Here is a 27,360-nt window from a genome sequence, read left to right as displayed (position 1 = left end):
AAAATTTGTACAAAACCATAAAAGATCTCCAAATAAAGCAATCCTGAGAAAGGACAAAGATGAATTTATTACATTTCCTTATTTCAAAATATATTACAACACTATAATAATCAAACAGTATGGTGCTGACAGCAAAACATACACAAACAGAACAGACTTGAGAGCCCAGATATAAAACCATGAGTATATGTCAACTAATATATGACAAAGAAAGAAAGAGTATTCATTGGAAAAAGAGATAGTTTCTTCTAATATATGACAAAGAAAGAAAGAGTATTCATTGGAAAAAGAGATAGTTTCTTCTAATATATGACAAAGAAAGGAAGAGTATTCATTGGAAAAAGAGATAGTTTCTTCAATGGGTTGAAAAAGTTGCAACATGCAAAAGAATGAAACAAAACCTCTCAAAAACTCAAAAGGGACTGTAAACTTAAATGTAAAACCTAAAACTATGAAAATTTTAGAAGAAAACAAATAAAAAGCTCCTTGACATCCATCTTGGTAATGACTTTATGGGTAAGAAAACCAAAACACCCAGAACAAAAGTAAAAAAAATTAAGTTAAAAAAATCTTCTGCAAGGTAAAAGAAACTATCAGAGGTAACAAGTTGAAAAAGTAACCTATTTAATGGGAGAAGATACTTTCAAGTCAAACAACCAAGAAAGGGTTAATAATCAAAGTATATAAGGAACTCAATAACTCAATAGCAAAAAAACTAAATAATATGACTAAAACAATTTGCAAAGGACCTGAATAGACACTTTTCCCAAGAAGATATTAAAATGGCTAGCAGGTATATGAAAAGATACTCATCATCATCAATCATAAGGGAAATGCAAGTCAGCCCCACAGTGAAACACCAGGGCATATCTGTTAGAACACTATTATCAAAAGACAAGAAAGAAATATAATAAAGAATGCAATGTTAATGTGAATTGGAGCAATTACTATGAAAAAAGAGCATTGAATTTCCTGAGAAAATTAAAAATAAAACTACCATATGATCCAGAAATTTTCCTTTATCCAAAGGAAATCAATATCTTTAAGCGATATCTACATCCCTATCATAGCATTACTTAAAATAGCCATGAAAAAATGTACCTATCAACAGAACAATGGATAAGGAGAAAAGTAATACACATATATAAATCATATAGTTGATATATGTATATGTATACACAAACATATATATCTAGTGGAATATTATTCATTCAGCAAAAGGAAATTCTGCCACTTGTGATAACATGAATGAACTTTGAGGGTATTGTGCTAAATGAAGTAAATCAAAGAAATACAATTCTTATATGTGGAATCTAAAAAATACCAAACTTATAAAAATAGCAAATGGGTGGTTATCAGAGCAGAAGGGTGAAATGGAATGGGTAAAAGTTGTCAAAGGGTAGAAACTTCTAGTTATAAATGAATAAGCTTTGGTGATGTAATGTATAGCATGGTGATTATAGTTAACAATCCCACACTGTATATTTGAAAATTGCTAAGAGAGTAGATTCTGAAAGTTCTTACCACACATTTAAAAAAACATTGTAAATCTGTGAAGTGATAGATATGTTAATGAACCTCTGTGGTAATCATTTTGCAATATATGCACATATGAAATTATTATGTGGTATATCTTAAACTTATACAATGTTATATGTGCATTATATATTAAGAAAGCTTAGAAAAAAGAAAATGAAAAAAAGAATTTCATTAAATGCAATCAAATAGTATATACTCTTTTTGTCTGTTTCATTATTGAACATAACTATTTTGGGAATTATCCACATTTTGCATCTAACAATATTTCTTTTCATTGCTGAGTAATATTCTATTGTATGGATACCACACAATTTGTTTACTAACTCATCTTCTGTTGGATAATTGAATTGTTTACAGTTTTTGCAAATTACAAACAAAATGGCATTGAATATTTAGTGTACAAGACTTTGCATTCCTTTGTAAATATCTAGGAATAGAACTGTGGAAATCTATGTAAGTTATTTTTATTTTTAACTTTTTAAGAAATTGTCAAATATTTCCCAATATTTGGTTATAATAAATTGCTATATAATTTTATAACACAGCAATGCCTGTAGAGAAGACAGTGTGATGAAATTAAGAGCAGCAGCATTAACAAGCCTCATGCTGTGACAGAGGTAATTTTCCTTTCTGTTGGCTCATTCTGAGCAGAAAGATCTGGTTTTGGAGGACTTCTGGTCTAAGAGTAGAGGCATGTTACTGGAAACCAAGGGTAATTCTCAGTTATCCAAGCAATAGGGATGGAACAAGGGTGTTGAAGGTCACCTTGTACTGTGAGCCACCTCTAACACTCCTTAATTGTCTTCAAAACTGTACCCAAAAAGTATAACTAGCTCAAAGCAATCTATCCCCACTCAGATGTGGGGGGTGGGTGGTGGATGGCTGAAGGGCTCATCTTTAAGTCACTGGTGCGAAAGTCTTTGAAGACAAGAGTAGAAAGGCAGAAGAAGCAGTTCTAACTGAGACCATTTTCAAAAAATGAGATTAAAAAAACCTTTTATTGTTATGAAATATGATGAAAATTTCCAAACACATATTAAAGTATATAAGCAGTACAATGAGCCCCTACATACCTTCACATAGCTTCAACAATTAGCAATTTAGGGCCAGTCTTGTTTTAGTCAAAAATCCTTTTTCCTTTCGTTCAAACAAATTTCTCACACTATATAATTTTATCTGTAACAGTTTAACATATAGCTTTAAAAGACTTTACTTTAAAATGTGACCACCATATCTCTATCACTTAAAAAATTAACAGGAAGTCCTTACTATCACTCAATATTTGAGACTTGAGAATTAGGTGAAAGATGGGAAGAACAAAATAAAAGAGAACTGAGATTAAAACAGAACAAAATTGGTTTTATTCTTAGCCTAATGCAGAATATATTGAGTAGCTCAGTTCTTTGTGATGAAGCTGTGTGATTTACTTCCTCTTCAATGATTAATGTGAAAGAAAAGCTACCCTCATGGTTCAGAACCTCAGTGATGAGTTCAACTGATCTCATAGCCTTTTTCTTTGATACTAAATATTAAATATTAAATTTAAGACATTTTCTACATGCCACTTCTCCAGCCTACTTCAACAGTTCCAGTGGGAAAAAGTGGGAAAGTTAAAATGATTTGAATAAGTTATCACTATTATTTACTTATTAACTTGTTAACTTATTAACTTATAATAAATGAATATTAACTTAGAATTTGTAATGTTATTACAGTAACTAATTTTAAACTCTCAAAGACTGTGGGAAAAAATTACAGGGTGACCTTCAATACCAATGTCCCATCCCTATTGCCTGGATAACTGTGAATTACCCATGGTTTTCAGTGACGTTTTTCCAATGTTCGACCAGGAATCCTCCGGAAACAGATCTTTGCTCAGAATGAGCCACCAGAAAGGAAAATTACCTCTATTATGGCATGAGGCTTGCTTATTTCTAGAGCTTTTCCTCCACCTAAGGCTTTCTAAACTCTTGTGGATGCTCTATGCTTATTCCGTGGCAGTGTTTATTGGTACTTCTTTACTTCCTTTTTGCAAAGAAGAAAGTACCAAGAAATTGGTTATTGCTATAAACCCAAGATGGTTTCATTACAATCAGCTGCAGAACAGCATCCAGCCTCCCACTTAGCAAAAGGTGCTTTCAGTAAAGGTGGAAAGAGATACTCAAGGTCTTCTCTGTCAAAGTGGAGCTCCTAGGTATCACAGGCAGCCTATAAAGAGAAAGTACTCTGGCCCTTTGGACCTTCATGTCTGGGCTTTTCATTGTGTCTTCTCCAAAAATACATCTGAGGTTTCTGTTATCATTTCAATTTCAACCAGTCTGCTTCTTTGCTCGGCAAATAAACTCCTATTTAACAGACAGCATTCAGAAAGCATTATCACTGTGAGTTCTGGTCACTAGAAAGAATGATGAGATTAAACTGCCATTGAGTTGTGGGTGCATCAGGAAGCAGCTTTATAAAGCATACTTCCTGTGTTTGCCAGATTTCCCCCTAAGAAACATTTCCAAAAATGGGAAAAAAATGAAATGTTTAAATTAGGAAGAGTTTCTGCTGCAAGAAATGAGAGTGCATCGTCTCTGACGACATTTACAAATGTCCTGACAAAAAGATGGCATAAACAACTGTTGAGCTGATACAACAAACCTAGCTAGTTCAAGGATACTTCTCCATTTAGCAACTATTCAAGAACTACTCCGGAGCATTACTTTGTTCAAGGTACTCCCAAGAATATAGAGATCAATGTGCCTTACAGGGTCATAATTTGGTAGCTTAGCTATTCAACCACTTTTTTCATTCATTCAGCAAATAATACTGAGGTTCCTATTACATGTCAGACATAGTTGTGGAGGTGGGGATACCATGGTGAAAAAAGACAGTATCCTTACTCTTGGAGCGTTTACAATCCTTTGGTTCTAGGTAGATAAAAAAATTAGTTACAAAATGGAAAAAATACAATTGAATCAGTGCAACGTGCTGTGAGGAATATAAAGCAGATTCATAGACTAAAGAAGGTCTTGGTTGGGGTGACTGCATTCAACTAGTGATAAAGGAGGCCTGTCTGAAAAGATGCCAATGAGTGAATCATGAGAAAGAAGCAAGTCTTGCAAAGACCTGGGGCAGAAACTGCCAGCAAGGAGAAAGGTTCTAAGACACCACCAAATTTGCTTTCTCACTTGTTTGGTAGTTCCCCTGCTTATAGGTTTTTCAGTTCAAAACAGTTTTCACTGAAAAATGCCAAACTATGAACCCAGTGGTTCCTATTTTTTTTTTTTAAGATTTATTTATTTATGCATACAGAACTGGGGTACAGGCCAGGGCAGTGAGAGGATTCGCCAGAGACAGAGGGAGGAGCAGAACAGGCTGACTGGTGAAGTAACTGCTGAGGGGAGCAGTGGGCGGGTCAGGAGAGGTCTGCTGTGCCATGTGGATCACCTCTGGGGTGGGTGGGGATTGAACTCATGCTGAAGTGATTTTAGCTTCTTAGTGCTGTGCTTTAACCTGCTGCGCCACCAGGGAGGACTGGGTTCCTATTTTTTTTTTCTTTTAAGAGTATGTTTACTAGAAAGAACAGGAGAGGACAAGTGGGCAGAAAGAGCCACTGAGCCCAGTGGTTTCTAAGTCCCAGAAGTACTGCTGAGAAATCTGATGCCAATTTAAAGCTCATTTGTTGTTGTTGTTGTTGGTATCACATTCTTATCTCTATGAAAAACTTGAGTAATTTTTTAATACCCTCTGAGCATTAAAATTTTATGATACTTAATATGAAACTCATAGCCTTCTTTAATTTTAGAAAATATTCTATTAATTTTCTGATGGTGTTGCTCTTTCCAGTTTTTCTTTCTGATATTCCTGGGAGATGAATTTGGGGGCTGCTGATTTGGTCCTCCATCAGAAGAGTATTTATCATAAACTCATGCTATTTGCAGCAATATGGATGTAGCTGAGTGAAACAGGTCAGAAGGAAAAAGATAAATAATGGATGGTTTCCCTTATATGTAGAATATAAGGAAACTGACCAAAGGATTAGGGAAAAGACAAAACTCAGGAGCTGACCACAGGTCTGAGCACACAATCATGGTATTACTAATCAAAGCATCAAATTTTAAACAAATTGTGTCTGTCCTCCACAACACAGGTGTAAACTAGACTCCCTTGTCAATGGGTTCTACTCTTTCCTAATTTAGACATTAGGATATGGGACCCTAAAACTGCTTGAAACTTTAAACAATTAAATTCCAAGTTGGAAATGCCAGGTACTTTGTGGAAGACAGGGAAGTATGCCTTTTTGTGAAGAAACAGAAAAAAAAAATCTTTAACTTACCCAGATCACAAGGATATTCATGAGATGGTCTATTTGTGTCTGTTTAAAGGTGTACGTTCCACTATTCTGCATTAATTTGGTGTCTGGACCTAAATGAAACAGGGAGACATCAGCTCTTAGAAACAATGAATATACTGAGAGATTTTAGATTGGGTTGAAATGTACCTTTATGACACCTAATGAAACCTCTCTCTAGTGCCAAGGGGATAAAGCCTGGAGAAAAGGTTCACAATTAGTACCACTAACTCAAGGAATGAAGTGTGTTTCTCACAACAAGAATAAATCTTAGACTCTGTGGAAAACACACTAGTGACCAAAGGGATCAGAGGGTGGGTGAGGGGTAGGGGAGGACAGTGATAGGACTTTGGTGGAGGATGAGTGAAGCACAGGTGCACATATTCCCAAAATTATACAGTTATGAAATGATTAGCAAGTCAACAAAATTTGAGGAGAAACTGTTTCTAAGGATAAACTACTTCTATAAAGTACACCAATGCAGACTCCCATTTTTAGCGCCTTAGTGTCTAGTTTTTTACAGATGAGTTAAGTAAAAATAGGAGTCACATGCCTCTCTCATCACCATCTGATTAACTTAGGGAAGGGGTTTTATGAAAAAGAGACCTCTATCTTCTTTTGAGGAAACCCAGTGCTGGAACAAACTATATTTAAGATTTCTAGCCTGGGTATGGAGAAATGGAAAGGCAAAAGCTGTGATTTCTTCTGACAGGAAGCTGAGGAGCTGAGACATCTCGGTCTGAGAGAAAGAAATTCTGTATTTCTTCATGGTAAGGGCAGGCAGCAAAAAAAAAAAAAAAAAAAAAAAAAAAAAAAGAAGAAGAAGAAGAAGCAAAAAGTTTTTAATGGAACCAGAATTGGAAATTATTGAGCAGAGATGGGGCTACAGAGAAAACATAAAGCATTAGGAGAAAGTGTATGTAGCAATTTCTCTGTTTTTTCCCCCCATTTGATTATTACTTGTACATGAATGCTAAGAAAGAAATTTCATCAATGTTTGCACGTGGAGAGCTGGAACTTCCCTGGGCAGGCACTGAAAATATGGCATAAGGGATGCCACTCTTTCCTCTTAAGCATTCCTTGAAGGGCATGAAGTCATGAGAAGTTTGGTTGAGAGACTGGAAGCTACAGGGGCAGTATCTTTCAAGGGTCCACAGAAAGATGAATTCCACCCCAGGTTTCAAGTTTTGCCCTCAGTAGCTTGACATACTCTCAGGTGGCATCAAGTTCCCCTCTGTTTTGAACTTCCCAAAGTTCCCAAAGATTTTTCACTACCATTTAACCAACAAAGAGTTGGTGGAAGCATTAACTAAATTTGTGCTAGCTTATTTATATAAAAACCTTTTCTAAGAAATGCACTTTTTATCTATGGCAAAGTGTGTGTTGGGGGTAGTTGCTGAAACACAGTGAAAAAAATATTGATAAGTGTACTTTAAATCCTTTGAGTTTTAGACACTGCTGCTGAAGGTGAAGAACCAGTGAAGAAATTCCACCAACACTGTCTCCCTAGACAACAAGCCTCCCCTAGTGCTGGATCCTGTTATTTTCCACAAAAGTGAAGCATGTAAGACCCTATGTCTTGGAGTAAATTCTCTAGCAGGAATCTCAGAATTGAGTAGTATTCAGTTTGGTGAATGTCAGTCTTATCAATGCCAATCTTTTGTGTCCTCGTCTTCTTGGTATGATTGTCATCAATGCCCATTGTCACTGAGGGCACAGGGAGGACACAGGACAGCACAAAGCCTTCCTCCATTTTCCTGAACCACATCATAGTCCACGGACATACTTCTCTAAGTATACGGGAATATGCTTCTAAGTGACATCTCAAAAGAGCCACTGCTACCAATCTACAGGTGCCTTTCTCTGGCATGAAACCTTCATGTTGCAGTTTATATCCTTAACAATGAGCACTGTGCATGTTTTTTCCTCCTGGGAGCAATCCACACGTTTACTCTTCCCTTTCATATGTTCCCCTTTTACTAAATCTGTGTGTACATCTTCTATGTGGACACCTTCTCTTGCATCCAGATATGACTGGAAAGACTCACGAATGCCTTGTAGTCTTGGAACATCAAGCCTTCCTCTAACAAAAGTAGAGTTGATATGTTGGCAACTCATTGTTTGCAATAAAAGAATTTATATGAAAACAGTTTTTCTTAAACCATCTGTTATCCACCCAGTTCCCTTCCTCCCATCTATCTCCAGGCCATAGTGTTCTGAGTGCCACATCTACATCCCATAAACTGAAATACCCACAACTCGGCCACTTGTGAAATCCAGCAGCCTGAGAGGCAGACATACCCTGGAGACATACCAGTAAAAATCACCATGCCACAGCACCAATCCGTATTCCTGATGACACAGCCTCGGAGCAGCAGCTTGTCATGGTCCAGAGAGTAGTTGCTTCCCTTATAACTCAGTACTCCTGTGAATTTGTCTAACTTGTTATTGGGAGTCTCACACTTCACTTTCCCTGAAGAAAAATGAAGGCATAAGAGACTTGGTTTTGTCATCATAGGTCTTTCCCAACAGGATAGGAGAAAGCTTACCAAGAGAAAAGAACATCCCTTTTTCAAAATACATGCACATTTTTTTTTTCCTGTTCTCTCTTAACTGCTGCCTATGTCTCACCAGCAACCTTTATAAAGGCAAAGGTTTCTGGGCATCAAAGAAGAGTAATTCTACAAGTGATATAGGTTATCCAGAGAAAGAAAGACCTATCTGGTAACTCATTGCCATCAGTTGAAGTCTGACATCTGAATCTGAATACATTTATTTATTTTAAATATGCATGCATGCATATATACAAGAACTGGGTGGAGGCCAGAGGTAGGGGTAGATGGGTGAGAGGATTCAACAGTTACAGAATGGGGACAGAACAAGCAGATCAACTGAAATGCACTGTTGAGGGGAGCAGCAGGCAAGACAAGAGAGGCCTGCTGCACCATGTGGGTCAGATCCCTGGTTGGGGATTGAACTCATGCTGCAGTAGCTGCAGATAGCTGCATAGTGCTGTGACTTAACCCCTTGCACCACCAGGGAGGCCCCTGAATTTGAAGAAATTTTAAAACTACTTAAAAACTTAAAGTGAGCCTAGTATTTTTTTCAAAATGACTTTTTGTTTTGATTAGTAAAATAAAATAGGCCCTTTGTAAATATGGATGAAGTACATTCTTCCTAGTCTACTTCTATACAGTCACTCAAAAACATGTTTCCCAAAATAACTTCATAGTACACAGCCTAGCATAACCTCTTTTTTCACTTGTAAGTATGCTGAATATTTTTTTCATGTCAATAAAAAGCCTATTATTTTTTATGTTATATAAAATTCACTGTCTGAATATACATGATTTATTTAATCAGACTCCAACTGAAGAAAATTTGGGTGGGCAAACCTGTATCCTAACTCACCATTAAAGGCAGACAGAAGCTTCAGGTTATCTTCTAAGTCACTGGTAACTGAGAGGGCCTGCTTCACTTTCAGGTTGGTTTCACTAGAGTAAAGGATGCACAGTCACCAGACTATAAGGCACAAAGATAATAGCAGCATGGGCCAGTTTCTCCTACTTCATGGGATTTCACAAAAGAGATGTTGTCAAAGGAGCTTAGACTTGAGCCAACAGAGCTTACTGCTTAGGTTTGAGCTTAAGTCCTCTCACTGTTCTCTTCTTGCAAAGACAGTATTGAGGGAACCCAGTGTTAGCCCAGCTACTTTCCTCTGCAACACACTACCACTACTTTAGGTAGCCCGTAAGATCTTGCTAGTCAGATGCACTATGCAGCTGAACAGACATCACAAAATATCCTGGAGGTGGCACTTGCTTCCTTTGAGAAAAAGAATCCTTATACATACCTCCAAAAAGACATACTCCTCACCTCACAAGTATTTATAGGACCCATGAAGGAATCCAATTAACCATTACTAACACAGGAGACACGGAGACAGAGCAAAACTGGAAGCTACATTTCTTTTGTACATAAATGAATTTCCATGTTAAGTCCTCTATGGAACATGGTGTTTGATTAACGTGTAATTTCCTCCATACTCATTTACCTCCACCCTTCCCCTCCCCAAAAATTTGGAGTTCTATTTGAAATGTTAGGACTTTGTTTTCCTCTTTCTTACCACTCAGCAGTTTGATATAGCCAAAGTATGTCCAGTTTAGAGAAGGCAAATATGGTCCTTACTGGCTCAAATTCCATATCCAGTAGGCGCTCAATAACAGCCTCAGATTTGAGGTCATTTAGAGTCTGGCCTCCTATCTTCTCTGGTTTGTAGATTTCTCCTCAGCTCTATATCGCTACCTCCATCTGAGATTAGAGTTCACTGTCTGCCTCAGGCTCTCTTCCAGTGAGAAGCCTCTCTCTAAGCTGGCTCAATCATCTTAAGGGATTACCAGAAGGAAACACTTACCCATCCAGTTCTGCTGTTTCTATATACGCCAGACTATAGGGCTCACTGCTAGAGAGTAATAGCATGTCAGCCTGTGATCAGAAAAGTCAGATAAGATAAGGAAAGCAGGGAGCAGACCTTTGACATTACAGTGACAAGAGCAGTTACCTTAGGAATGGGGCTCATCTTAAGAATTTATAGATATTTGGTTAATTTCTTGGTCTAGGATCCATGCCTGCTACCACAGACACCCCTTCCCCAAAACCAGCTAAACTTTACCTATAAGAGGGGACAAGAACAGATTTCTTATCCCAGGAGTTGTTCCTCCTTAGATGTGAAGTGAGGTAGATGGAGGTCACCAAAAGCAGTGGGAGCAGGACTCAAAAGGTTCCCTATACCCACTCAAGCCATAAAAGAAAAAACCAGAGCCAAAAGAGGCACTCACCGGGACATGCTGGTTATTTTCTACTTTTATTATATCTCCTACTTGGATATTCTTCCATTTGTCCTTTTGCATCCTGTAAGAAACAACCCTTGAATCTCTGTTCTGAGAGTTTCCCCATAGCCCTGTTTTGACAATCAAGAAAGAAAGAATGAAAAGTTGAGCCGAGGTCAAGACTCAGAGGAGGATCAAATGGCCTGTGATGCATCCTGGTTACAGGGGCTCCTTCTCTTGACTTTAGATTAAGACCGTGTAAAATTATATGTAAACATACATTTTTTTAAAGTAAAAATTACATGTGCACATGGCAAAACAGTTAGAATAACAAAGAAGTATGTAATAGGAAAAAGTGAAGTCTCTTTTTTCCTCCAGATTTTAACTTTGTTCCACAAAGGTAGTCACTATTAATATTTTTCCCTAGAAAATATTAGTCCATAGAATCACATACAACATACATGTTTAAGTTACATACTAGATGCATAATTTTCTGTACTTTGCATTTCTCATTTAACCATATATTAATAACATACTTGGAAAAACACTTAGAGAAAGAGTGGCTTTTTTTTTCAATAGCTAAAATGGCTGTACTAAATTTATTCACTGATGTTAAAAATGGATTACTTTTGACTCCTCAAATCCCCACCTCCTGTGAAAGGCAGTCTGGTAAAAGGAGAGATTGTACAATAATACTGACTTTGTTCCCTTTTCTTTTTTGTACTTCAAATCTCTAATTGTCTAGGGCCCATAAATCATCCCTTCCTAATGAAAGACAGCAAGATTTATATATTGCCATAAACCTTTCAGAAACAGCAACTACCCCTTTGTAACCATTCTATTATGTTAAGCATTCAAAGAGTAGGGACAGAGAAGGCATATTTTGAGACCAAGGCCCATTTCACCTTTGAAAGAAGACTTGTTTTCTATAAGCATGAAGTATGCCACTACTTTGACAGAAACACAAAAGTTATGTGTGTTTCCAGAAAACTTTTCTGAAAAGATAGCTTCTCTGAGATCCATATGTTCTAGGAAAAAAAAAAAAGCCATTTTCTGGAATACAGATTGCTTCAACAACTAGACTCACCTCAAATATTAAATTAATCACACACTCACTGACTTACAAAGTCTAACCAGGGTCCTGACGTGACCTCCTACCTAGCACCCCTCTAAGACAAATTCTTCTCCAATAATCTTAAAACACCCAAATGTTCAAGCTATTCAGTTCATGTGGTTAAATCCATTTGGGCAGTAATTCCTTAGCCTCATAATTTTCTGATGAATTCAGTTTTATTTACTTTTCTTTTTATTTCTGTTCCTTCATTTTAAAATTTTCTTTTAAATCATAACTCAATTTTTTTTGGTGATAGCACATAAGAGGCTTTAAAGGATGAGTAAAGAAAATAATAAATAAGGAAATACCATGAGTAGGAATAAGTGGACATAGTAAATAACAGGATTATATGGGTGAAAAAGAACTTCACAAAACAGAATTATATGACTAAAAACTATAGCTATTGTAAGAGCACTATGAAAAAAAGACTGGACCTCAATCTTTCACTCCTTCAGGCCTGTGTGTTTTTATAATCATGATTCTATCAACTTGTCATTGTTCCCTTCATACAATCTCTGTTGAATTTTTCCCCTCCCCTTTACGCCTAGCACAAATATTGCCTCCTCTAGAGGGCCTCCCTTGATTCTTTTAGCCAGCTATCATTGCTTATTTTTATTAACTCCAAGAATAATTTTTGTACTTCTGATAGTCTCCACATTTTGCTTTGCATAGGAATTACGCTTGTCTCCCTCCAAAGGTAAATTGTTCAAAATCTGCAGATCTCTACCAAATCTAAATATGAGCCCAAGAGTTTATATGACTAAGTACCACAGAAATGGGGTCAACATCAGTACTTTCTTTAAAATGTAAACACAAAATGACATGAGCAAAGGTTATAACAGGAAGGTTAACAAGTCATATCAGAATTCAATTATCTTCTATTGACAGATGTCTCCATGATGATTACTGCACTAATAATAATCAATTGTATATTAATACCAGGTCATAATTTGTTAATTTAATATAGGGTATTTCGTTTTTATTTTCACAAGCATCCCATAAGGTAGAAAATATTATCTCCACTACATAGATAAAAAAAATATGAGAACAGAAAAGTCTATGATCACATGGCAAGTTTAGGACATAGCAGACACAGAAACAAATTCTTATGTCCAATCCAAAGTTCTTTTCATTGTCCTGAGTTACTTTTCCATAGTAGCCATCACATTAAGCTGTAGCTTCCCCACAGACAGTGCTTCTCAAAGTGGCTTTCCTAGAAGGACTTACCTGCCATTTGTCAGCACCAGAACAGATTTGTTGTTGACTTGATTGTCATTTTTGTGCCTCTTCTAAAATGACACAAGCAAATACCAAGGAAACTAGTTAAGCTGTATGAAGCAAGTTAATAATGTGAATTTATCTAATATTGTTTTCCTTTTATATAATTTTCCTTTTCCCTCTGAAGCCCTTATGCCATTTAAACCAGGCCAAAAAGCTGAGAAGCTTCTCTTCTCTGCGAAGAGAAGAGGGGGTCAGGGGTCAGAAAAAACCCAGGGAGACAAGGAAGGCAAAAATCTTTGACTTTATATGTCAAAAACCAAAGCCTACAGGAATAAGAAAAAATGACTTATGTCTAGAGCCACAGAGGAGGCCTAGAGCCTCATACACCTCAGCAAGGAGAAGGAAAACTGAGGATTCTCAAGCACACTCCCACCTCCATCCCCCATACAGTCAACATGCAAAAGCTTCCATACTGAGGAAAAGAAGAACAGTTTTCCATTTTAAGGACATAGACGGAGAACGAATAAAAGGTATGTCTTGATATTGGGGCACACATGAATCCCCTCCTTCCAGGGCAGGATTGGGAAAAGGACACAGAGAACCCTGAATTTGTTGACCTGTATATCTTATAGAGACTTGAGTTCTAAATCAGAAGTAACTGGGTTATTGTGAATTGGCAAGTTAAGTTTTTGGTGCTTGTTTAAAAGGTTTGGGCGATGGGAGGGGTGCTACTGAGTTTACTTATGAAGAAATAAAGTTGCATTTTTGTAAAACTAAGTTGTGACTAAATCTAACTCACACATTTACTAATTCTGGGTTTAAACAGGTACAAAGTTAAAGAGTTGGAGAAACATCCTGCTCTCAAATTTGGCTTAAATATCTATCCAGGCAAAATCTGAACTCTCTTAGGAAAAACTTCAAGCAGGTCAACAACACTGGCTCTCAAACCCCACTAGCAGACAGGGTGTTGAGCCATTATCCTCATTTTTTCAAGTCAGATGTTAAAGGAGCAAAGAGGAAGCACTTACTGGGAGTCAGTTTCTCTCTCCAAGGCCAGAAAAGGAGTGAGCCTCTGCTTATGTCAAAGGCTTTCTAAAACCAGAGGGCTCCTAGCTGTGTATACCTAATAGAACTGAATGTTGGAAAGGGAAACAGGGAGAGTTGGGAGAGTAGAAAGGGAATGTAGGATGGGGAAAACAAAGATAAGACCAGGAGAAAGAGGGAGGAAGGGAACAGGAACATACAAATGGGAAAAGGGGGGATGGAGGCAAAAAGGTAAGAGCAGAGTGGGGAATTCTAAAGGGAGTGGAGGAAGAGGTAGGATGATAGAAGGAGGAAGCCCAAAAAGTGATGTCAGGAGGAAGGCAGGGAAGGCCTTACATTTCCCTTTTCAGGCCACGCATGGGTCACCCATATTGCCCTAACTGAATTGCATAAATATTTATCTGGGATAAGTAAGGAAACAAGGAAAGGAGGCAGTGCTCTCATTCCTAGCTCTCAGTATAGTTAGGGAAGTCTGTCTTGTCCCACGGTCTGACTAGGCATGGTGAGGGACTGAAAGCCCGGGAGGTCACTTCACCAGGTCATCGTTGGCATCCTTCACTGCTGTTATGGACAGCACCACTAACAGGGGGATCACAGTTGTGTACCATGCCAAGGAGGAGATCTGGGGAATCAACTGGGAAAGGAAAAGGGAGAGAAATGTGGGTCAAGAGTTTACAGGATAATAAATTTCCTCCCAACCCCAATCCCACCACCATTGTTATCTCTAAGGGTTTATAAGAAATACAACCATCCTAGTTACTTTCATCTGTCTTTGTACAGCTCCCCAAATATAAATAAGCATCTCCCCAAAAAGGACAAAACAAGTGGAAGCTCTGAGTTGCCACCAATTTGTCCAGAATTCCACTACCTTTGTCTTGAAGGAAAGGGTCATTTCTCCTCTGATAATGAAGCTGCTGGTTAGGGGCTGTAAGTGGATTCAGGGAAACCACACACTCTTCTTTGGTACAAGGGGAACCCCCTTCTCCCAACTTGGGTCTATCCTACCCTGCTTTCTTCCCTTGTGCTGGCACTGTTGTTCTAAACCATTCTCCTTCAGCACTCCTGCAAGTTAACTTTCTGTCAGGGGAGCTGGGAAGAAGAGAAGGAGGAGGTTGGGGTGAAATCTATGGCTTCCTAGGGTCAAGCTGAACTCTGACTGTGTAGCCATGAAAAGGGAACTTTTCTTGGCTACTTCTGACCACAGCTACTCTAAAACACTGTTGAGACTCTATCATCGGACTCTATTATCTAAGAGACACTTGTCTATTATTTGAAATAAAAGATATCTCTCAGTTTGGAGAGTATAACTGATTATACAACCTAACCCCAGAGTGGTTAATAAAGTGTTCTGTGGAAGAGGCCCCAAAAGGCAATTACCTGTAGGATCAACAAGATGAGGAAATATGCATTTGCAAGTCTCTGGAACTGTTCAAACAGATTCACCGGCAAGAAGTTCAAGACATTATATTTTGAGGTTTTGATGGAATTGTTCTGAAAGTGAAAATAAGCACAATTGGAAGAACAAAGGACAGTTTCTCTAGTAACTACTTGCCCCCAATTTCCAGTCTTGATAAAAAGGACCAAGACCATTCTAAGAGATAGGAAAAAGTAACAGTAAAGGATTTCTCCCCTCAGGTGCAGTGATCATAGTCTTCCCATCACCAAAGGACCCATAGTCTTCCACTCTATCCCTGCTCTCTCCTCACTCCTCTCCCAAGTGTCTCAGGCCTAATGTCTACTTTCAAGGGTTAGTTGTACAATTAGTCTTTGTGTGAATACCCTTTGTTTGGATTCTTCATTTCATATAATAGTTAATTAATATATTTCAGGTAGCATTTGTTTCACAAAGACAAAATTCATTTTGATTCTGTTGCAAGATTGAAGGATTAATACTTCTCAGCCATCTTACAGATAGATTATTTTCTTCTACTCTTAAATGTCAAAGAGAGGGAATATCTCAAGAATGTAGAAATGTCTGCTTAACTATGCATTTCCCCAGGGTTTAGCTTTTTTGGCAATAGAGACAAAATTTAAACATGATAGAAGTTGTAGGTTTTGGGTTTGGTTATTTATTGATTTATTTGGTCACTGATACCTGACTGATGGCTAAATGGGGCAATAGAGGAGAACAGAAGGGAATCAGTAGTTAGAGATTAGAAAGATGAAAAGGAATAAAAATAGAGGAAACATTGAAAAATGAGAAGAATGAGTAACTGGTAGGGCCAGGGAAAATGAAATGGTTGTTAATTACATAAGAATCAGATATGTTTATTCACTGACTATTTAGTACATACTTACTGAATACTTTTTCAATGTCAAACATCATGGTGGGAAATGTGGATCCAGAGATGTATGAAATCTGTATGCTTTTATTTAAGAGGTAATAGTTTCTTGGAGAAAGAGAACTTGTATTTTTCACACTCCCACAAACATCCTGTAAGGTGAACATTATGATGCCCTTATCCCTCATAAGTGAGGTAACTAGAGATCTGTGATGTGAAATGACACGCCTAATGATACAAAGCTAGTGGAATTATGTTCAAACACAGGTCTGTCTGATGCCAAGACTTAGCTTTATTACACCATAGTACTTCTTACCAGGTCAAGATGTAGTGGGAAAACCTGCACCCACACCTATACCCTTAACATCGTTATTACCTAAAACCTCTTTAACTCAGAAATCTTGAACTACTATCCTACAGACTGCAAACTATAAATATATATGTCTCTATATCTGTCTGCCTCTGTCTCAATACATATGTACATCTACCTATCTCTTTCTATATATATACATGCATGAAATTATACATGCATAAAAGCATCTGTTATAATTTGTGAAAACCTAAATGTCAACTCATAAGGAGCTGGTTACATAAACTAAGCTAAATCTGCATTGGAAACACTACACAGCTGAAGAAAGAAATGAAGGGAAAAGCTATTATGAAATTGTAATTATGAGAACAACACCAGGTCATATGTTGAGGCACAGAATAGTGTAAGAGAGTATGAAAGTAAGAATACATATTTATATTTGCTCTGTTTGCACAAAGAACACTAATGAATATACGAGAAACTTCCACACAGGGAGCAGACGTGGGCAAGGGTGTTGAAGCATGAACTTTCCAATATATATTTTTTTGTGAGTTACTTTATCAAAACAATAAATAAATAAGTGAAACATAAATAATCCAATAGAAAATGAGCAAAGATAATTAATAGGTAGTTTCTAGAAAAAAGAAATATAAAGGGATAATTAAAAGAGTATTGATTGAATTCAAAATTAAGATAGATGAAATGTCATATTTCATCTAGGAGCCTGGCAAAGATGAGCATGGCTCAATCTTTTTTTTGAGGGAAATCCAGTAATATGTATCAAAATTTAAATGTGTTATCCTTTTGATCCAGCTAATTCACTTCTAGGAAACATTCATATGCTATAGTCACACAAATGTGCTAAAATATATGTATAATGCTGTTCATTCAGGGTCACTTATTAGAGCAAAACTCTGAGGACTTTTTTTGGAAGGGGGTTTGAATGCCAACATCTATTATGTTCAGCAATAGGAGTTGGTTAAATAAATTAAAGTATACTAGTACAGTGGAAAACTATGTCCTAGGTAGCTGTCTAAGTGAAAAAGAGAAAAACTTTGAAACTATGCTGTGTAAGAAAACACTATAGTATTTCTAGAAGATACAAATAAAAACCCAAAATCTGAGCTATATTCTCTCCTGAACCTAGGTCACTGTATTAACTTTGGTTTTGAGCCTAAACTGCCCCAGCTCCCAAGGCATAGACTTGGAAGATATGGCCCCCTCTGGTGGCACAATGGGTTAGAGTGCAGCACTGTGAAGCTGGCTGCAGCCGCTTTAGTGCCAGTTCATAAAGGGCCCAGGGGGGAGAGGGAGGTTGGGGTGACCCACATGGCGCAGCAGACCACTCCTGTCTTGCCTGCTGCTCCCCTCAGAAGTGTACTTCATCAATCTGCCTGTTCTGCTTCCTGCCCTGTCTCTGGTGAATCCCCTCACTACCTCTGTTCCTCTGGCCTGTACCCCAGATTCTGTAGCATAAATGAATAAAAATCTTTAAAAAAAACAAAACTTGAAAGATCTATGTTATAAGATCTACATCGACTACTAGAGGAGAATACCAGGCCCCTTATGAAATAGCCAGAGACCTAATACTCACTGGATAATTGAACAGAGTGTTGAATTCTCTGTTGTTGGCTTGCAGATATCTCTCACATTCTGAAAAAGAGGAAAGAATCGATGAGAAGGCTGCCCCTGTGTAGATGAGCCTGGAAGCTGGCTGTGAGTGAAGAGCCTCACATTTTCTCACCAAGGACAGCTGGTTAGCAGTAGAACTTAGTGTCTGCACTAAAAGAATAAAGATGTGATGAAATGAAGAGTAAGCAATGCAAACTAAAGAAATATAATAAAAATGGAAATCCTTAAATTCAAATTTTCTTGAGGCAACAGGACAAGTAACGTCTGAGGCGTTCTCTACAATTAATGTTCCTAATGATCCTGTATGTCTCCACAGACAACAGCTCAGCCGGCACCATTCTTACCAAACATACAAATGCAGTCCTCCTTCAAATTTTAAGGTATTTGTGGCCCTTTCCAAGGCAGCCTTTCCCAAACATGTCTAACTAAATTTGAATTAATAGATCATCATGGATCATCTACTGTGTGGAATCCCCAGCCCTCCTCCTTATTGGGGCTATTGTCTTGGCACCCACAGTTTCTGCTGGTCAAGCTAAATGTACAGTCAGGCAGGGAACCTTCTCCCTAGGGCAAAAGTCCTGGTATGAGGAACATACTGGGAAGCCAGTGTCTGCTGAAAACAGCAGGCAGACTTATGGCCAGATTAGCAAGATCAGCTAAAATACCACATTGGCAAAGATTAGCAGAAAGTTAGTAAAGAACAGGGATTAGAGACAGTATGTTTTGCTGAGTGGGAACAATGGCACCCTCTAAGCAACAGTCCTTGGTCACCCCACTCTGGCTTGCACCAGATGGTGATACAACATCCACACATGTACATTCCTCCACGTACTTGCCACCTTCCCTGAGCCTGGTTCTAAATAAACATGGGGCTGCATCTTTTTGGTGTAAGCCCCCTCTAGGCCTCTCTCCACTTAGAGTTTGAACATTTTTTTCTTTGTCCTATGCCCACTCCCAACTGTTGCCCCACGAGGTGACACTACTGCCCAGAAGCCAGAGTGCTAGATGCTGATGAGGGTTAGAAAGATGAGAGTGCTTGACTTGATAGGAGTTTTAGATTTGTAGAAGTGAGTCTGATCATTATAACACATGATAAAAATCATCACATCCAAACAGGCACTACAAAGTGTTATATGAAATCATATAATACTAAGAAGAGTATATATTATCAATAGAGATTTCTGTCTTGAATGAAACTTTCCTATACTGTAGCCTCTTCAGTTCTTCATTGGTTGAACAAAGCCATTTACTGGGATCCTGGCAGATGTCAGTGTCAGGCCCTATGCTAAGAGCCAGGGTTACATAATCCCTGACCATTTTAGGCTTTTATTCCTAGGAGAGAAGACAAAATTTCCCTCTAATGCAAGGGTGGTGATACAGGTAAGAACAGGCTGTTAGGGATATACAGAAGAGGAAAGAAGTCAGGGAAAGATGAATATGGAAATGTTTCTGGAGTATTATCTGAATGTCATGGTATGTTTCTCAGTTCTCTTGAGTCTACATAGTATATTTCAAGCAACCCAAAATTTACCCAAAGAGTGATACTGCAGATAAGTCTGCTATCCTTAACTCTTCTAGAAATTCTTAGACTACATTTCCATAGAATTTTTCTCCTCAGGGAGTTCAGCCACTCCTGGCTCTGAATTATATTGAATGTCTATTTTGAAGCACTCTGGCTCATGAAGGTCTTTTTAGCTCATGGCTTTTAAGATTATAAGTAAAATTTTCTTCTAAGGTCCTCAAAAATTCTTCTTCTCTGCTACCGACTCCTTCCCTTGAACTCACTCACCTTACCCCTCAAAAGAAGTCTTTGTCTCCAGCCCCTAGAGACCCAACCCAGTAACTGCTGCATTTTATTTATTTTTTAAATGTAATTCAAATAACAAAAAATTTATTCCCTTAAAGAGGACAATTCAGTATTTTCAGTAGATTCACAAGGTTATACCACCATTACCACTTATTCAAGCATATTTTCACCACTCCCAAAAGACACTCCATATCCACTCCCATTGTCCCCCTTTCTTTAGTTCCTGGCAAACACTAATTTACTCTCTGTCTCTATGGATTTGCCTATTTTGGACAGTCATATAAAAAGGAATTTAAAAAAAAGGAATAATGTGTGGTTTATTGTGACTAACTTCTACTTCGTATAATGTTTTCAAGATTCATGTATATTATAGTATGAATACTGACTGAATACCATTCTACTGCATTTATCTATCTATCCATTGATGAACACTGGGTTGTTTCCATCTTTTGAAAATTATGAGTCAGGCTGTTAGGAACATTTGTGTACAAGATTTTGTGTGGACATATTTTTATTTCTTTTGCAGACTTACCCAAGAGAACTCCTGGGTCATATGGTTAGTCTATGCTTAATTTTTTGAAGAACTGCCAAATAGATTTTCATAGCAGCTACACTGTTTTACATTCCTACCCACAATATCTGAGGTTTCAACTTATCCACATCCTCACCAACTGTGTTACTGCTTGTGTTTTTTACTTCCATCATCCTACTAGATGTGAAGTACTACCTCATTGTAGTAATGTTTTTCCTTACTGATGTTGGATGTCTCTTAATTTGCTTATTGAACATTTATATATCTTGTTTGGAGAGATGTCTATTCTGAATCTTAGCCATTTTAAACACAATTCATTGTCTTTTTAATCGCCAGCACATAAGCGTTATTTCTTTATTCTGGATAGACGTTCACTTATCAAGTACATAATTTGCAAGTATATTCCCCCACTCTGGTCTTAAATATCACTTGCATAACACACTAAATTCTTACACATTGAGTAGGACTTTGGGTTTTCTATTATATTCTGTTGTTCTGTCCCTCTTTTAAATCACACAACTTTTAATATAGGATAGCAACTCTTCCTTTTTTAAAGTCTTCTTAGAATGTTTACTTCTAGATAAACTTCAGAATTTTGATTAAAGACAAAGGGAAAATTTTACTCACTAGAACTCTGAGAATGAAGTCAAGATGGATCATTAAAGGACACAGAACTCTCTCCTAGGGGAAAAACAACTGAACTGGCAAAATACATGGCATTTCTCAGGGATTTAAGTTCAGAGACTTTTAAAATTATTATTTTTGAGGCAACACCATTTAGTTTCCTTTTTTTCACCTTAACAACTGTATATATTTTATCACGTTCTCTCTGATAACCATCATTTTGTTGTCAGAGCCTAAAAGTTTCTTTTTATTTTTGTTTTGTTTGCTTGCTTCCCTCCTTTACATTCCACAGATGAGTGCAATCATATGGTATTTGCCCTCCTCCTGATTTTTGCAATGACATAGTCCTCTTAATTTCCATCCATGTTGTCACAAATGGTAAGATTTCATTATTTATGACTGAGTAATACTCCATTGTGCATATGTGTTATGTATCCTTTGTCTAATCATTTTCTTTGGGCATTTGTTGTGTCACCTTATGTTAGTGATTTTTGAATAATGATGCAGTGAACACATAGGTGTGTATGTCTTTTCAAGTTAGCATTTTCATATTCTTTGAAATGATCAGATGATTTTTATCTTTCATTTTGCTTATGTGATGAATCATATTGATAGATTTGCATACATTGAACCTTCTTTGCACTCCCTGAATAAATACCACTGGGTCATAGTGGTATTTTAATACATTAATAACATATTAATAATAATAGTCTTTTTAATATATTGTTGAATTTAGTTTCATAATATTTCCTTGAAGATTTCTGCATCTATGTAAAGATCTTGACCTGTAATTTTCTTTTTTTGTGCTGTCCCTATCTGGTTTTAGTATTAGTGTTAAGCTGGCCTCATAAAAGGAGTTAGTAAAGATTCTTCCTTTTTGACATTACGGAAGAGTTTGAGAAGAATAGATATTAGGTTTTCTTTAAATGCTTGGTAGAATAAGCTCATAAACTTTTGAAAGATACCTAGGAGAGAGCCAATAATAAGACAAGTGTCTTTATGGTTCTTCACATTATTTCTTCTGTTCTTTCTCTAAATATCAACAACATTGCGAAATATGATGAAACGAGAACATGAGTAAATTTCTTACAGAAAATACCAATAAAATTATGAGGAACCAAGGTCAGGGGTTTATATAAATTGTGGGAGAAGTGAACTGGGATGTTTAACTACTTTTACCCAAGCATTTCAGAGTATAGATTTTGATCATATAGATTACTTTGGATAGAGTTGACATTTATGCACCATGGGTCATCTACTAGTGAAGGAGGAAGTTAAGAAATGGGTATAAGCAGTCAGTGAGGAACAGGGGGTCTCATGTCCACTTATCAGCCTGACTGAGAAACAATCACAGACTAGGAGGGTCCTCTCTCCCCTCTTTTAATTAAAAATGGGTGCTCAAAACATCAATAAAATAGCACAAGAGCAATAGACCAAAGCTGATTTTGAAATAGTAGGCTGGGTAACGTGGGTCTTGGTAGTCTAGGAGATTCCCATGAACCCAGCCAATCAGCAAGAGACACAATGCTGACACCCCAACAGCCAAACCCTGACTCCTTTCCCACTGTATTTACTTAAGAACCTACTTCTTGCGAGTTCTGTGCCTATAAACTCAGAACCCCTCTACATCTGGATAGATTTCCTGTCCTTCCCCTTATCTATCAAGCAATCTCTTGCTTTTCTGCAACTTTGGTCTCAACATTGAATTCTTTCCTCACTGAAGACAAGAACCAAAAAGGAGTCTGCTCGGAGTTCTCAGACTCCAGGCCTACTCTCTAAAACCCTGATTCACCTGTTGCATACTATATTCTTGTGAGCAAGATAGACAGGCAGTTAGTGGTATAACCTGGGAAGTCACTCCTATATGCATTATATCATGCCTACATAATCACCTTGACAACAATACATAAATAAATGTCCTGGGTTTATCACCCAGCACTACAGCTTGGTTTATTTTACTGGATGGCGTGTGTCTGTTTTGTTTCATTCTCATTCTCATGATTTTTTAAAAATTTATTTAAGTATACAAGAACTGGGATGTAGGCTAGATGTGGGGGGAAGGGAGGAGTCACCAGAGACAGAGTGGGGAGCAGAACAGGTGGATTAACTGAAAAACACTGCAGCAGGCGAGACAGGAGAAGTCTGCTGTGTGCCACATGGGTCAGCTCCCTGGCTGGTTATTGAACTAATGTCAGTGGCTGGTGGTAGCTTAATACACTGAGCCTTTAACTGTGCCACTAGGGAGGCCTTCATTCTCATGAATTACTTGGATTATTTGAGTAAAGATTGAAGAAGTGACTGGGAGTGATACGAAGTTTTGTTGTATCTTGTTTTGACTGGTTAGTGGCTTATTTATACCCCTGTGATACAAGAATTTCTGCTAATCATTATAGTACAGATTATCCAAACAGTGGAACATGCATGGATCAGACAGTTCAGTTGCATAGAGGATTTAGGGTACCCTCGTGATCTAACAGGGGCCCAGATAACTGTCTAATCAGGCAGAAGACTGGGACAGTATTTAACTAGGTATTTTCACTGGTGTGGAAATTACCCAATCCCTGAACAGGTTAATTTTCCACTATGGTCATACTGAGTTTGCTCAGTTAGTAAGTAAACTCAATCTTCCCATGCTAGTGCATTCCCTATAACCATACTTAACAGTCTAGCACAACCTCTCTTCCTATTTTTTTTTTAAAGATTTATTTATTTGTGCATACAGAACTGAGGTACAGGCCAGAGGCTCAGGGGCAGTGAGAGGCTTCACCAGAGACAGAGTGGGGAGCAGAACAGGCAGATGGACGAAGTACACTGCTGAGGGGAGCAGCGGGCGGGTCAGGAGAGGTCTGCCACGCCATGTGGCCACCTCCAGGAAGGCGGGAATAGAACTCATGTGGAAGTGGCTTTAGCTTTTCAGTACTGTGCTTTAACCTGCTGCGCCACCAGGGAGGGCCCTCTCTTCCTATTTTTAATCAAAATTATTTTTATGTTTTTTGACAAAATTCTAATATTTTCTTATTTAAGTTTATTTGTTTTATTAAATTTAATGTTATAGGACCCTTCCTGGTGGTGCAGTGGGTTGAAGCGCAGCACTGCAAAGCTAGCTGTGGCCGCTTCAGTGAGAGTTCGATCCCAGGCCTCGGAGGTGGCCACATGGTGTGCAGACCTCTCCTGTCCCTCCTGCTGCTCCCCTACTGCTGTAGTATACTTCATCCATCTCCCTACTCTGTTTCTGGTGAATTCTCTCATGGCCCCTGCACCTCTAGCCTGTACCCCAGTTCTGTATGCATAAATAAAATCTTAAAAAATTTAATCCTACATATCACCGATCAATTTTTAATTTAAAAGAGCCCTATCTGATTTTCCCAACTCATGTGGGTACAGCAGGCTATTCTCTCAAGCCCACTAGTGCAAAGGGACACATGGAATCCAGGCTCTACACCTGCTGAATACACATCTACCTCTTTGAGTTTGAGTTTAAACGTAAAGTAAAACAAGTAGATCATAAAGTTTAGAGCCTGAGTTTGCAGAGTCAGACTGTGACTTCAATGTCTTATCTAGTTCACACAAGAACTGCCAAGAAGAAAAAGAAGAAAGAAAAGTAGGATTTTTACTGATGAAAAAATCAGAAAGGAAGGGAGAGGAAGCAAAGGGAAGGGTATAAGCAGGGACTTCTAAGAAGGAAAAAGCAGGAATGATGCAAGAAGTGGTTAAAACTTCAGTTTGCTTAACCATTTAGGAGAAGAAACTGAAAGTCTGAGAAAGAAAGAAAACCCACTTAAGGAAAGAAAGTAGGCTGTCATGTTTGAAGTAATAAAGGCAAGAATAAAGTTTTTAGACTGGGTAATAAAAAGATTAATTCAAGATCCCCTAAGGCTTGCAAATACTGCTGTGAAGAGACTGGGACGACTAAGTGTTTTTCTCATTACTTGTTAACTAAGAGTTTATTCCTGTTTTGCTGAAACTGGAGTGACAAAATGTGAGTTATGGGTGAGAAGTTAGAACTACTTAAGATTGAAATTAGCATGGACAAGGAGGTCCTGGCTATAGAATTCAAGGGATGAACACCTCCCTCCAGCCTCTTTTCTCTGTGAGTCCACAGCCTCTTCTACCTATTTTCACAAGGGCCTGTGCTCAGTACTGGCCACTGAAATGAAAGGGCCAGACACAACAAGACATCTTGGTATTATAAAATCTGCCGTGAACTTAGAATTTAAACATGGCAGGTTCCCATAGTGGTTAAGAAAACAGAGCAATCAAGTCAGGTTGCAAGGGTTCAAATATCAATCCTCAATTTACCAGCTGTGGAGTCTTGAGGAATGTCTCTGAGACTCATTTTGTCTGTAAAATAGAAATGATAATACTATTTATTCATAAGGTTGTTGTGAGGATGAGTAAACAAAACCTTTTATTCCTAGTACATAAAAAATGTTCAGGAAATGTTTCAGCTATTCTAGACTGGGCCCTGGACTAAATTTTTACTTTTCATTTTGGGGCGCTAGTTTCCCCATGTATAAAACATGTTAGTAAAATCTACTTTACATGCTAGGATAGGAGATGAGAGGCTAGCAAAGTTATATTGAAGATAGTCAGCCAGAAGCAAAATGCTATCCACACAAAACTAGATAAAAGAAGAATTCAACTAGGAGAAATTCAAAACTTAGTTCCCTTTGTTTAGGGTTGCCAAATCTAGCAAATGAAAATACAGAGACAAAATACATCCTAAATAATACATGGAACATATTTACGTGAACTAAAAATTATTTATAATTTGAGGAAATTTAAAAAAAAAATTATTTATTTATGCATATAGAACTGAGGTACAGGCCAGAGTTGTGGAGGCAGTGAGAGGATTCACCAGAAATAGAGTGGGGAGCAGAACAGGCAGACTCACAAAGTACACTGCTGAGGGTAGCAGCAGGAGAGGTCTGCTGCGCCACGTGGGTCATCACCCTGGCTGGGGATTGAACTCGGGCTAGAGTGGCTGTGGCTAGCTTCAAAGTGCTGTGCTTTAATTGGTTCGCCACCAGGGAGGTCCAATTTCAGGAAATTTAAATTTAACAGGAATCATGCATTTTATCTGGATATCCTGCTTTTGTTACTGGAAGTCAGAAAAACTTCTTATAAATTAATTCAGTTGTTGCTTTATATTCTCTAAAGAAATAGAATTCTACAAATTAATCCTAAGAACTTTAGATATCATTTTTTCCCCAGATAACTTTATTGAGACAAAGTTCATATAACATACAACTCACCTGTTTAAAAGAAAATATGTAACTTTTGGTTGCACACAGAATTGCGTAACAAAGGTGTTTATTTGTTGTGTTTATTTAAATGTTGTATAGGACCCTATCATCAAGGTTCTGATTAATTTTCTGCTATATATCCACAGTATCTATACTATTCCCTTTCTAATATCTCTTTTTCTTCCTTTTAGTTTCTTCGTTTTCTTTTTGTGATTAAAGATTTTTCTTTTTATTGATTTTTCAAATTATCCAAAGTAATCCAATAAATATATTTTAATTGTAAAGATTCAAAATTAAAAGTATATAGAGAAAATGTGTTTCTTTTTCTATTCCATTTCTCAAAGAAACTGATATTAACCGACTGGCATATCCGCTTGGGTCTCTTCCTTTTCACAGTATTTACTTACAAGTGTTTACATATATACAAACACCTGTGTGTGTGTATTTTTTTTTAACAAATGAGATTCTACTATTCATATTGCTAAACATGTTGCTCATTTCATGCTATGCAGTGGAGATCTTTTCATATCAATACATACAAGTTTTGAATTTACTGCCTAGTATTATTTAACCACCTATCAATATTTGTTAGTATATTTTATTATATTATAGTGGCAATGATGTCAATCATATTTGTAGATGTGCACCAGTGGTAAGAGAAAGGAGAGAAAGGACAAATATAATAGATTGGACAAGCTTGTAAATTCTTCAAGACAGAGATTCTTGTAGCTAGATAGATAATTTCGTACAGCCATACAACATATATGACAGTGAAGCAGCAGTTCAAAACAGGATATAAATAAGATTAAAAATGAATCATAGAGGCCCTCCCTGGTGGCGCAGC

At 37.5% G+C, this 27,360-nt stretch overlaps 1 protein-coding gene across 1 annotated transcript in view; it reads right to left on the bottom strand.

Moving 5' to 3' along the window:
* Window positions 1-24,776, bottom strand: part of LOC101630351 (phospholipid-transporting ATPase FetA-like) — a 57,038-nt gene extending 32,262 nt beyond the window's left edge. Inside the window, exons 1-10 of the mRNA XM_012721262.1 lie at window positions 24,726-24,776; window positions 18,270-18,320; window positions 15,461-15,574; window positions 14,619-14,717; window positions 13,046-13,107; window positions 10,714-10,786; window positions 10,290-10,360; window positions 9,287-9,369; window positions 8,190-8,348; window positions 5,861-5,949 (exon numbers count right to left, since the gene is read on the bottom strand). Coding sequence (XP_012576716.1) covers window positions 5,861-5,949; window positions 8,190-8,348; window positions 9,287-9,369; window positions 10,290-10,360; window positions 10,714-10,786; window positions 13,046-13,107; window positions 14,619-14,717; window positions 15,461-15,574; window positions 18,270-18,320; window positions 24,726-24,776 — 852 coding nt within the window. The remainder of the gene's footprint in view (window positions 1-5,860; window positions 5,950-8,189; window positions 8,349-9,286; window positions 9,370-10,289; window positions 10,361-10,713; window positions 10,787-13,045; window positions 13,108-14,618; window positions 14,718-15,460; window positions 15,575-18,269; window positions 18,321-24,725) is intronic.
* Window positions 24,777-27,360: the final 2,584 nt, after the last annotated feature.

Source organism: Condylura cristata, unplaced genomic scaffold (genome assembly GCF_000260355.1).
Source record: "Condylura cristata isolate star-nosed mole 26May11 unplaced genomic scaffold, ConCri1.0 scaffold00006, whole genome shotgun sequence".
Taxonomy (NCBI): domain Eukaryota; kingdom Metazoa; phylum Chordata; class Mammalia; order Eulipotyphla; family Talpidae; genus Condylura; species Condylura cristata.
This window is presented reverse-complemented; position numbering and strand designations above follow the sequence as displayed.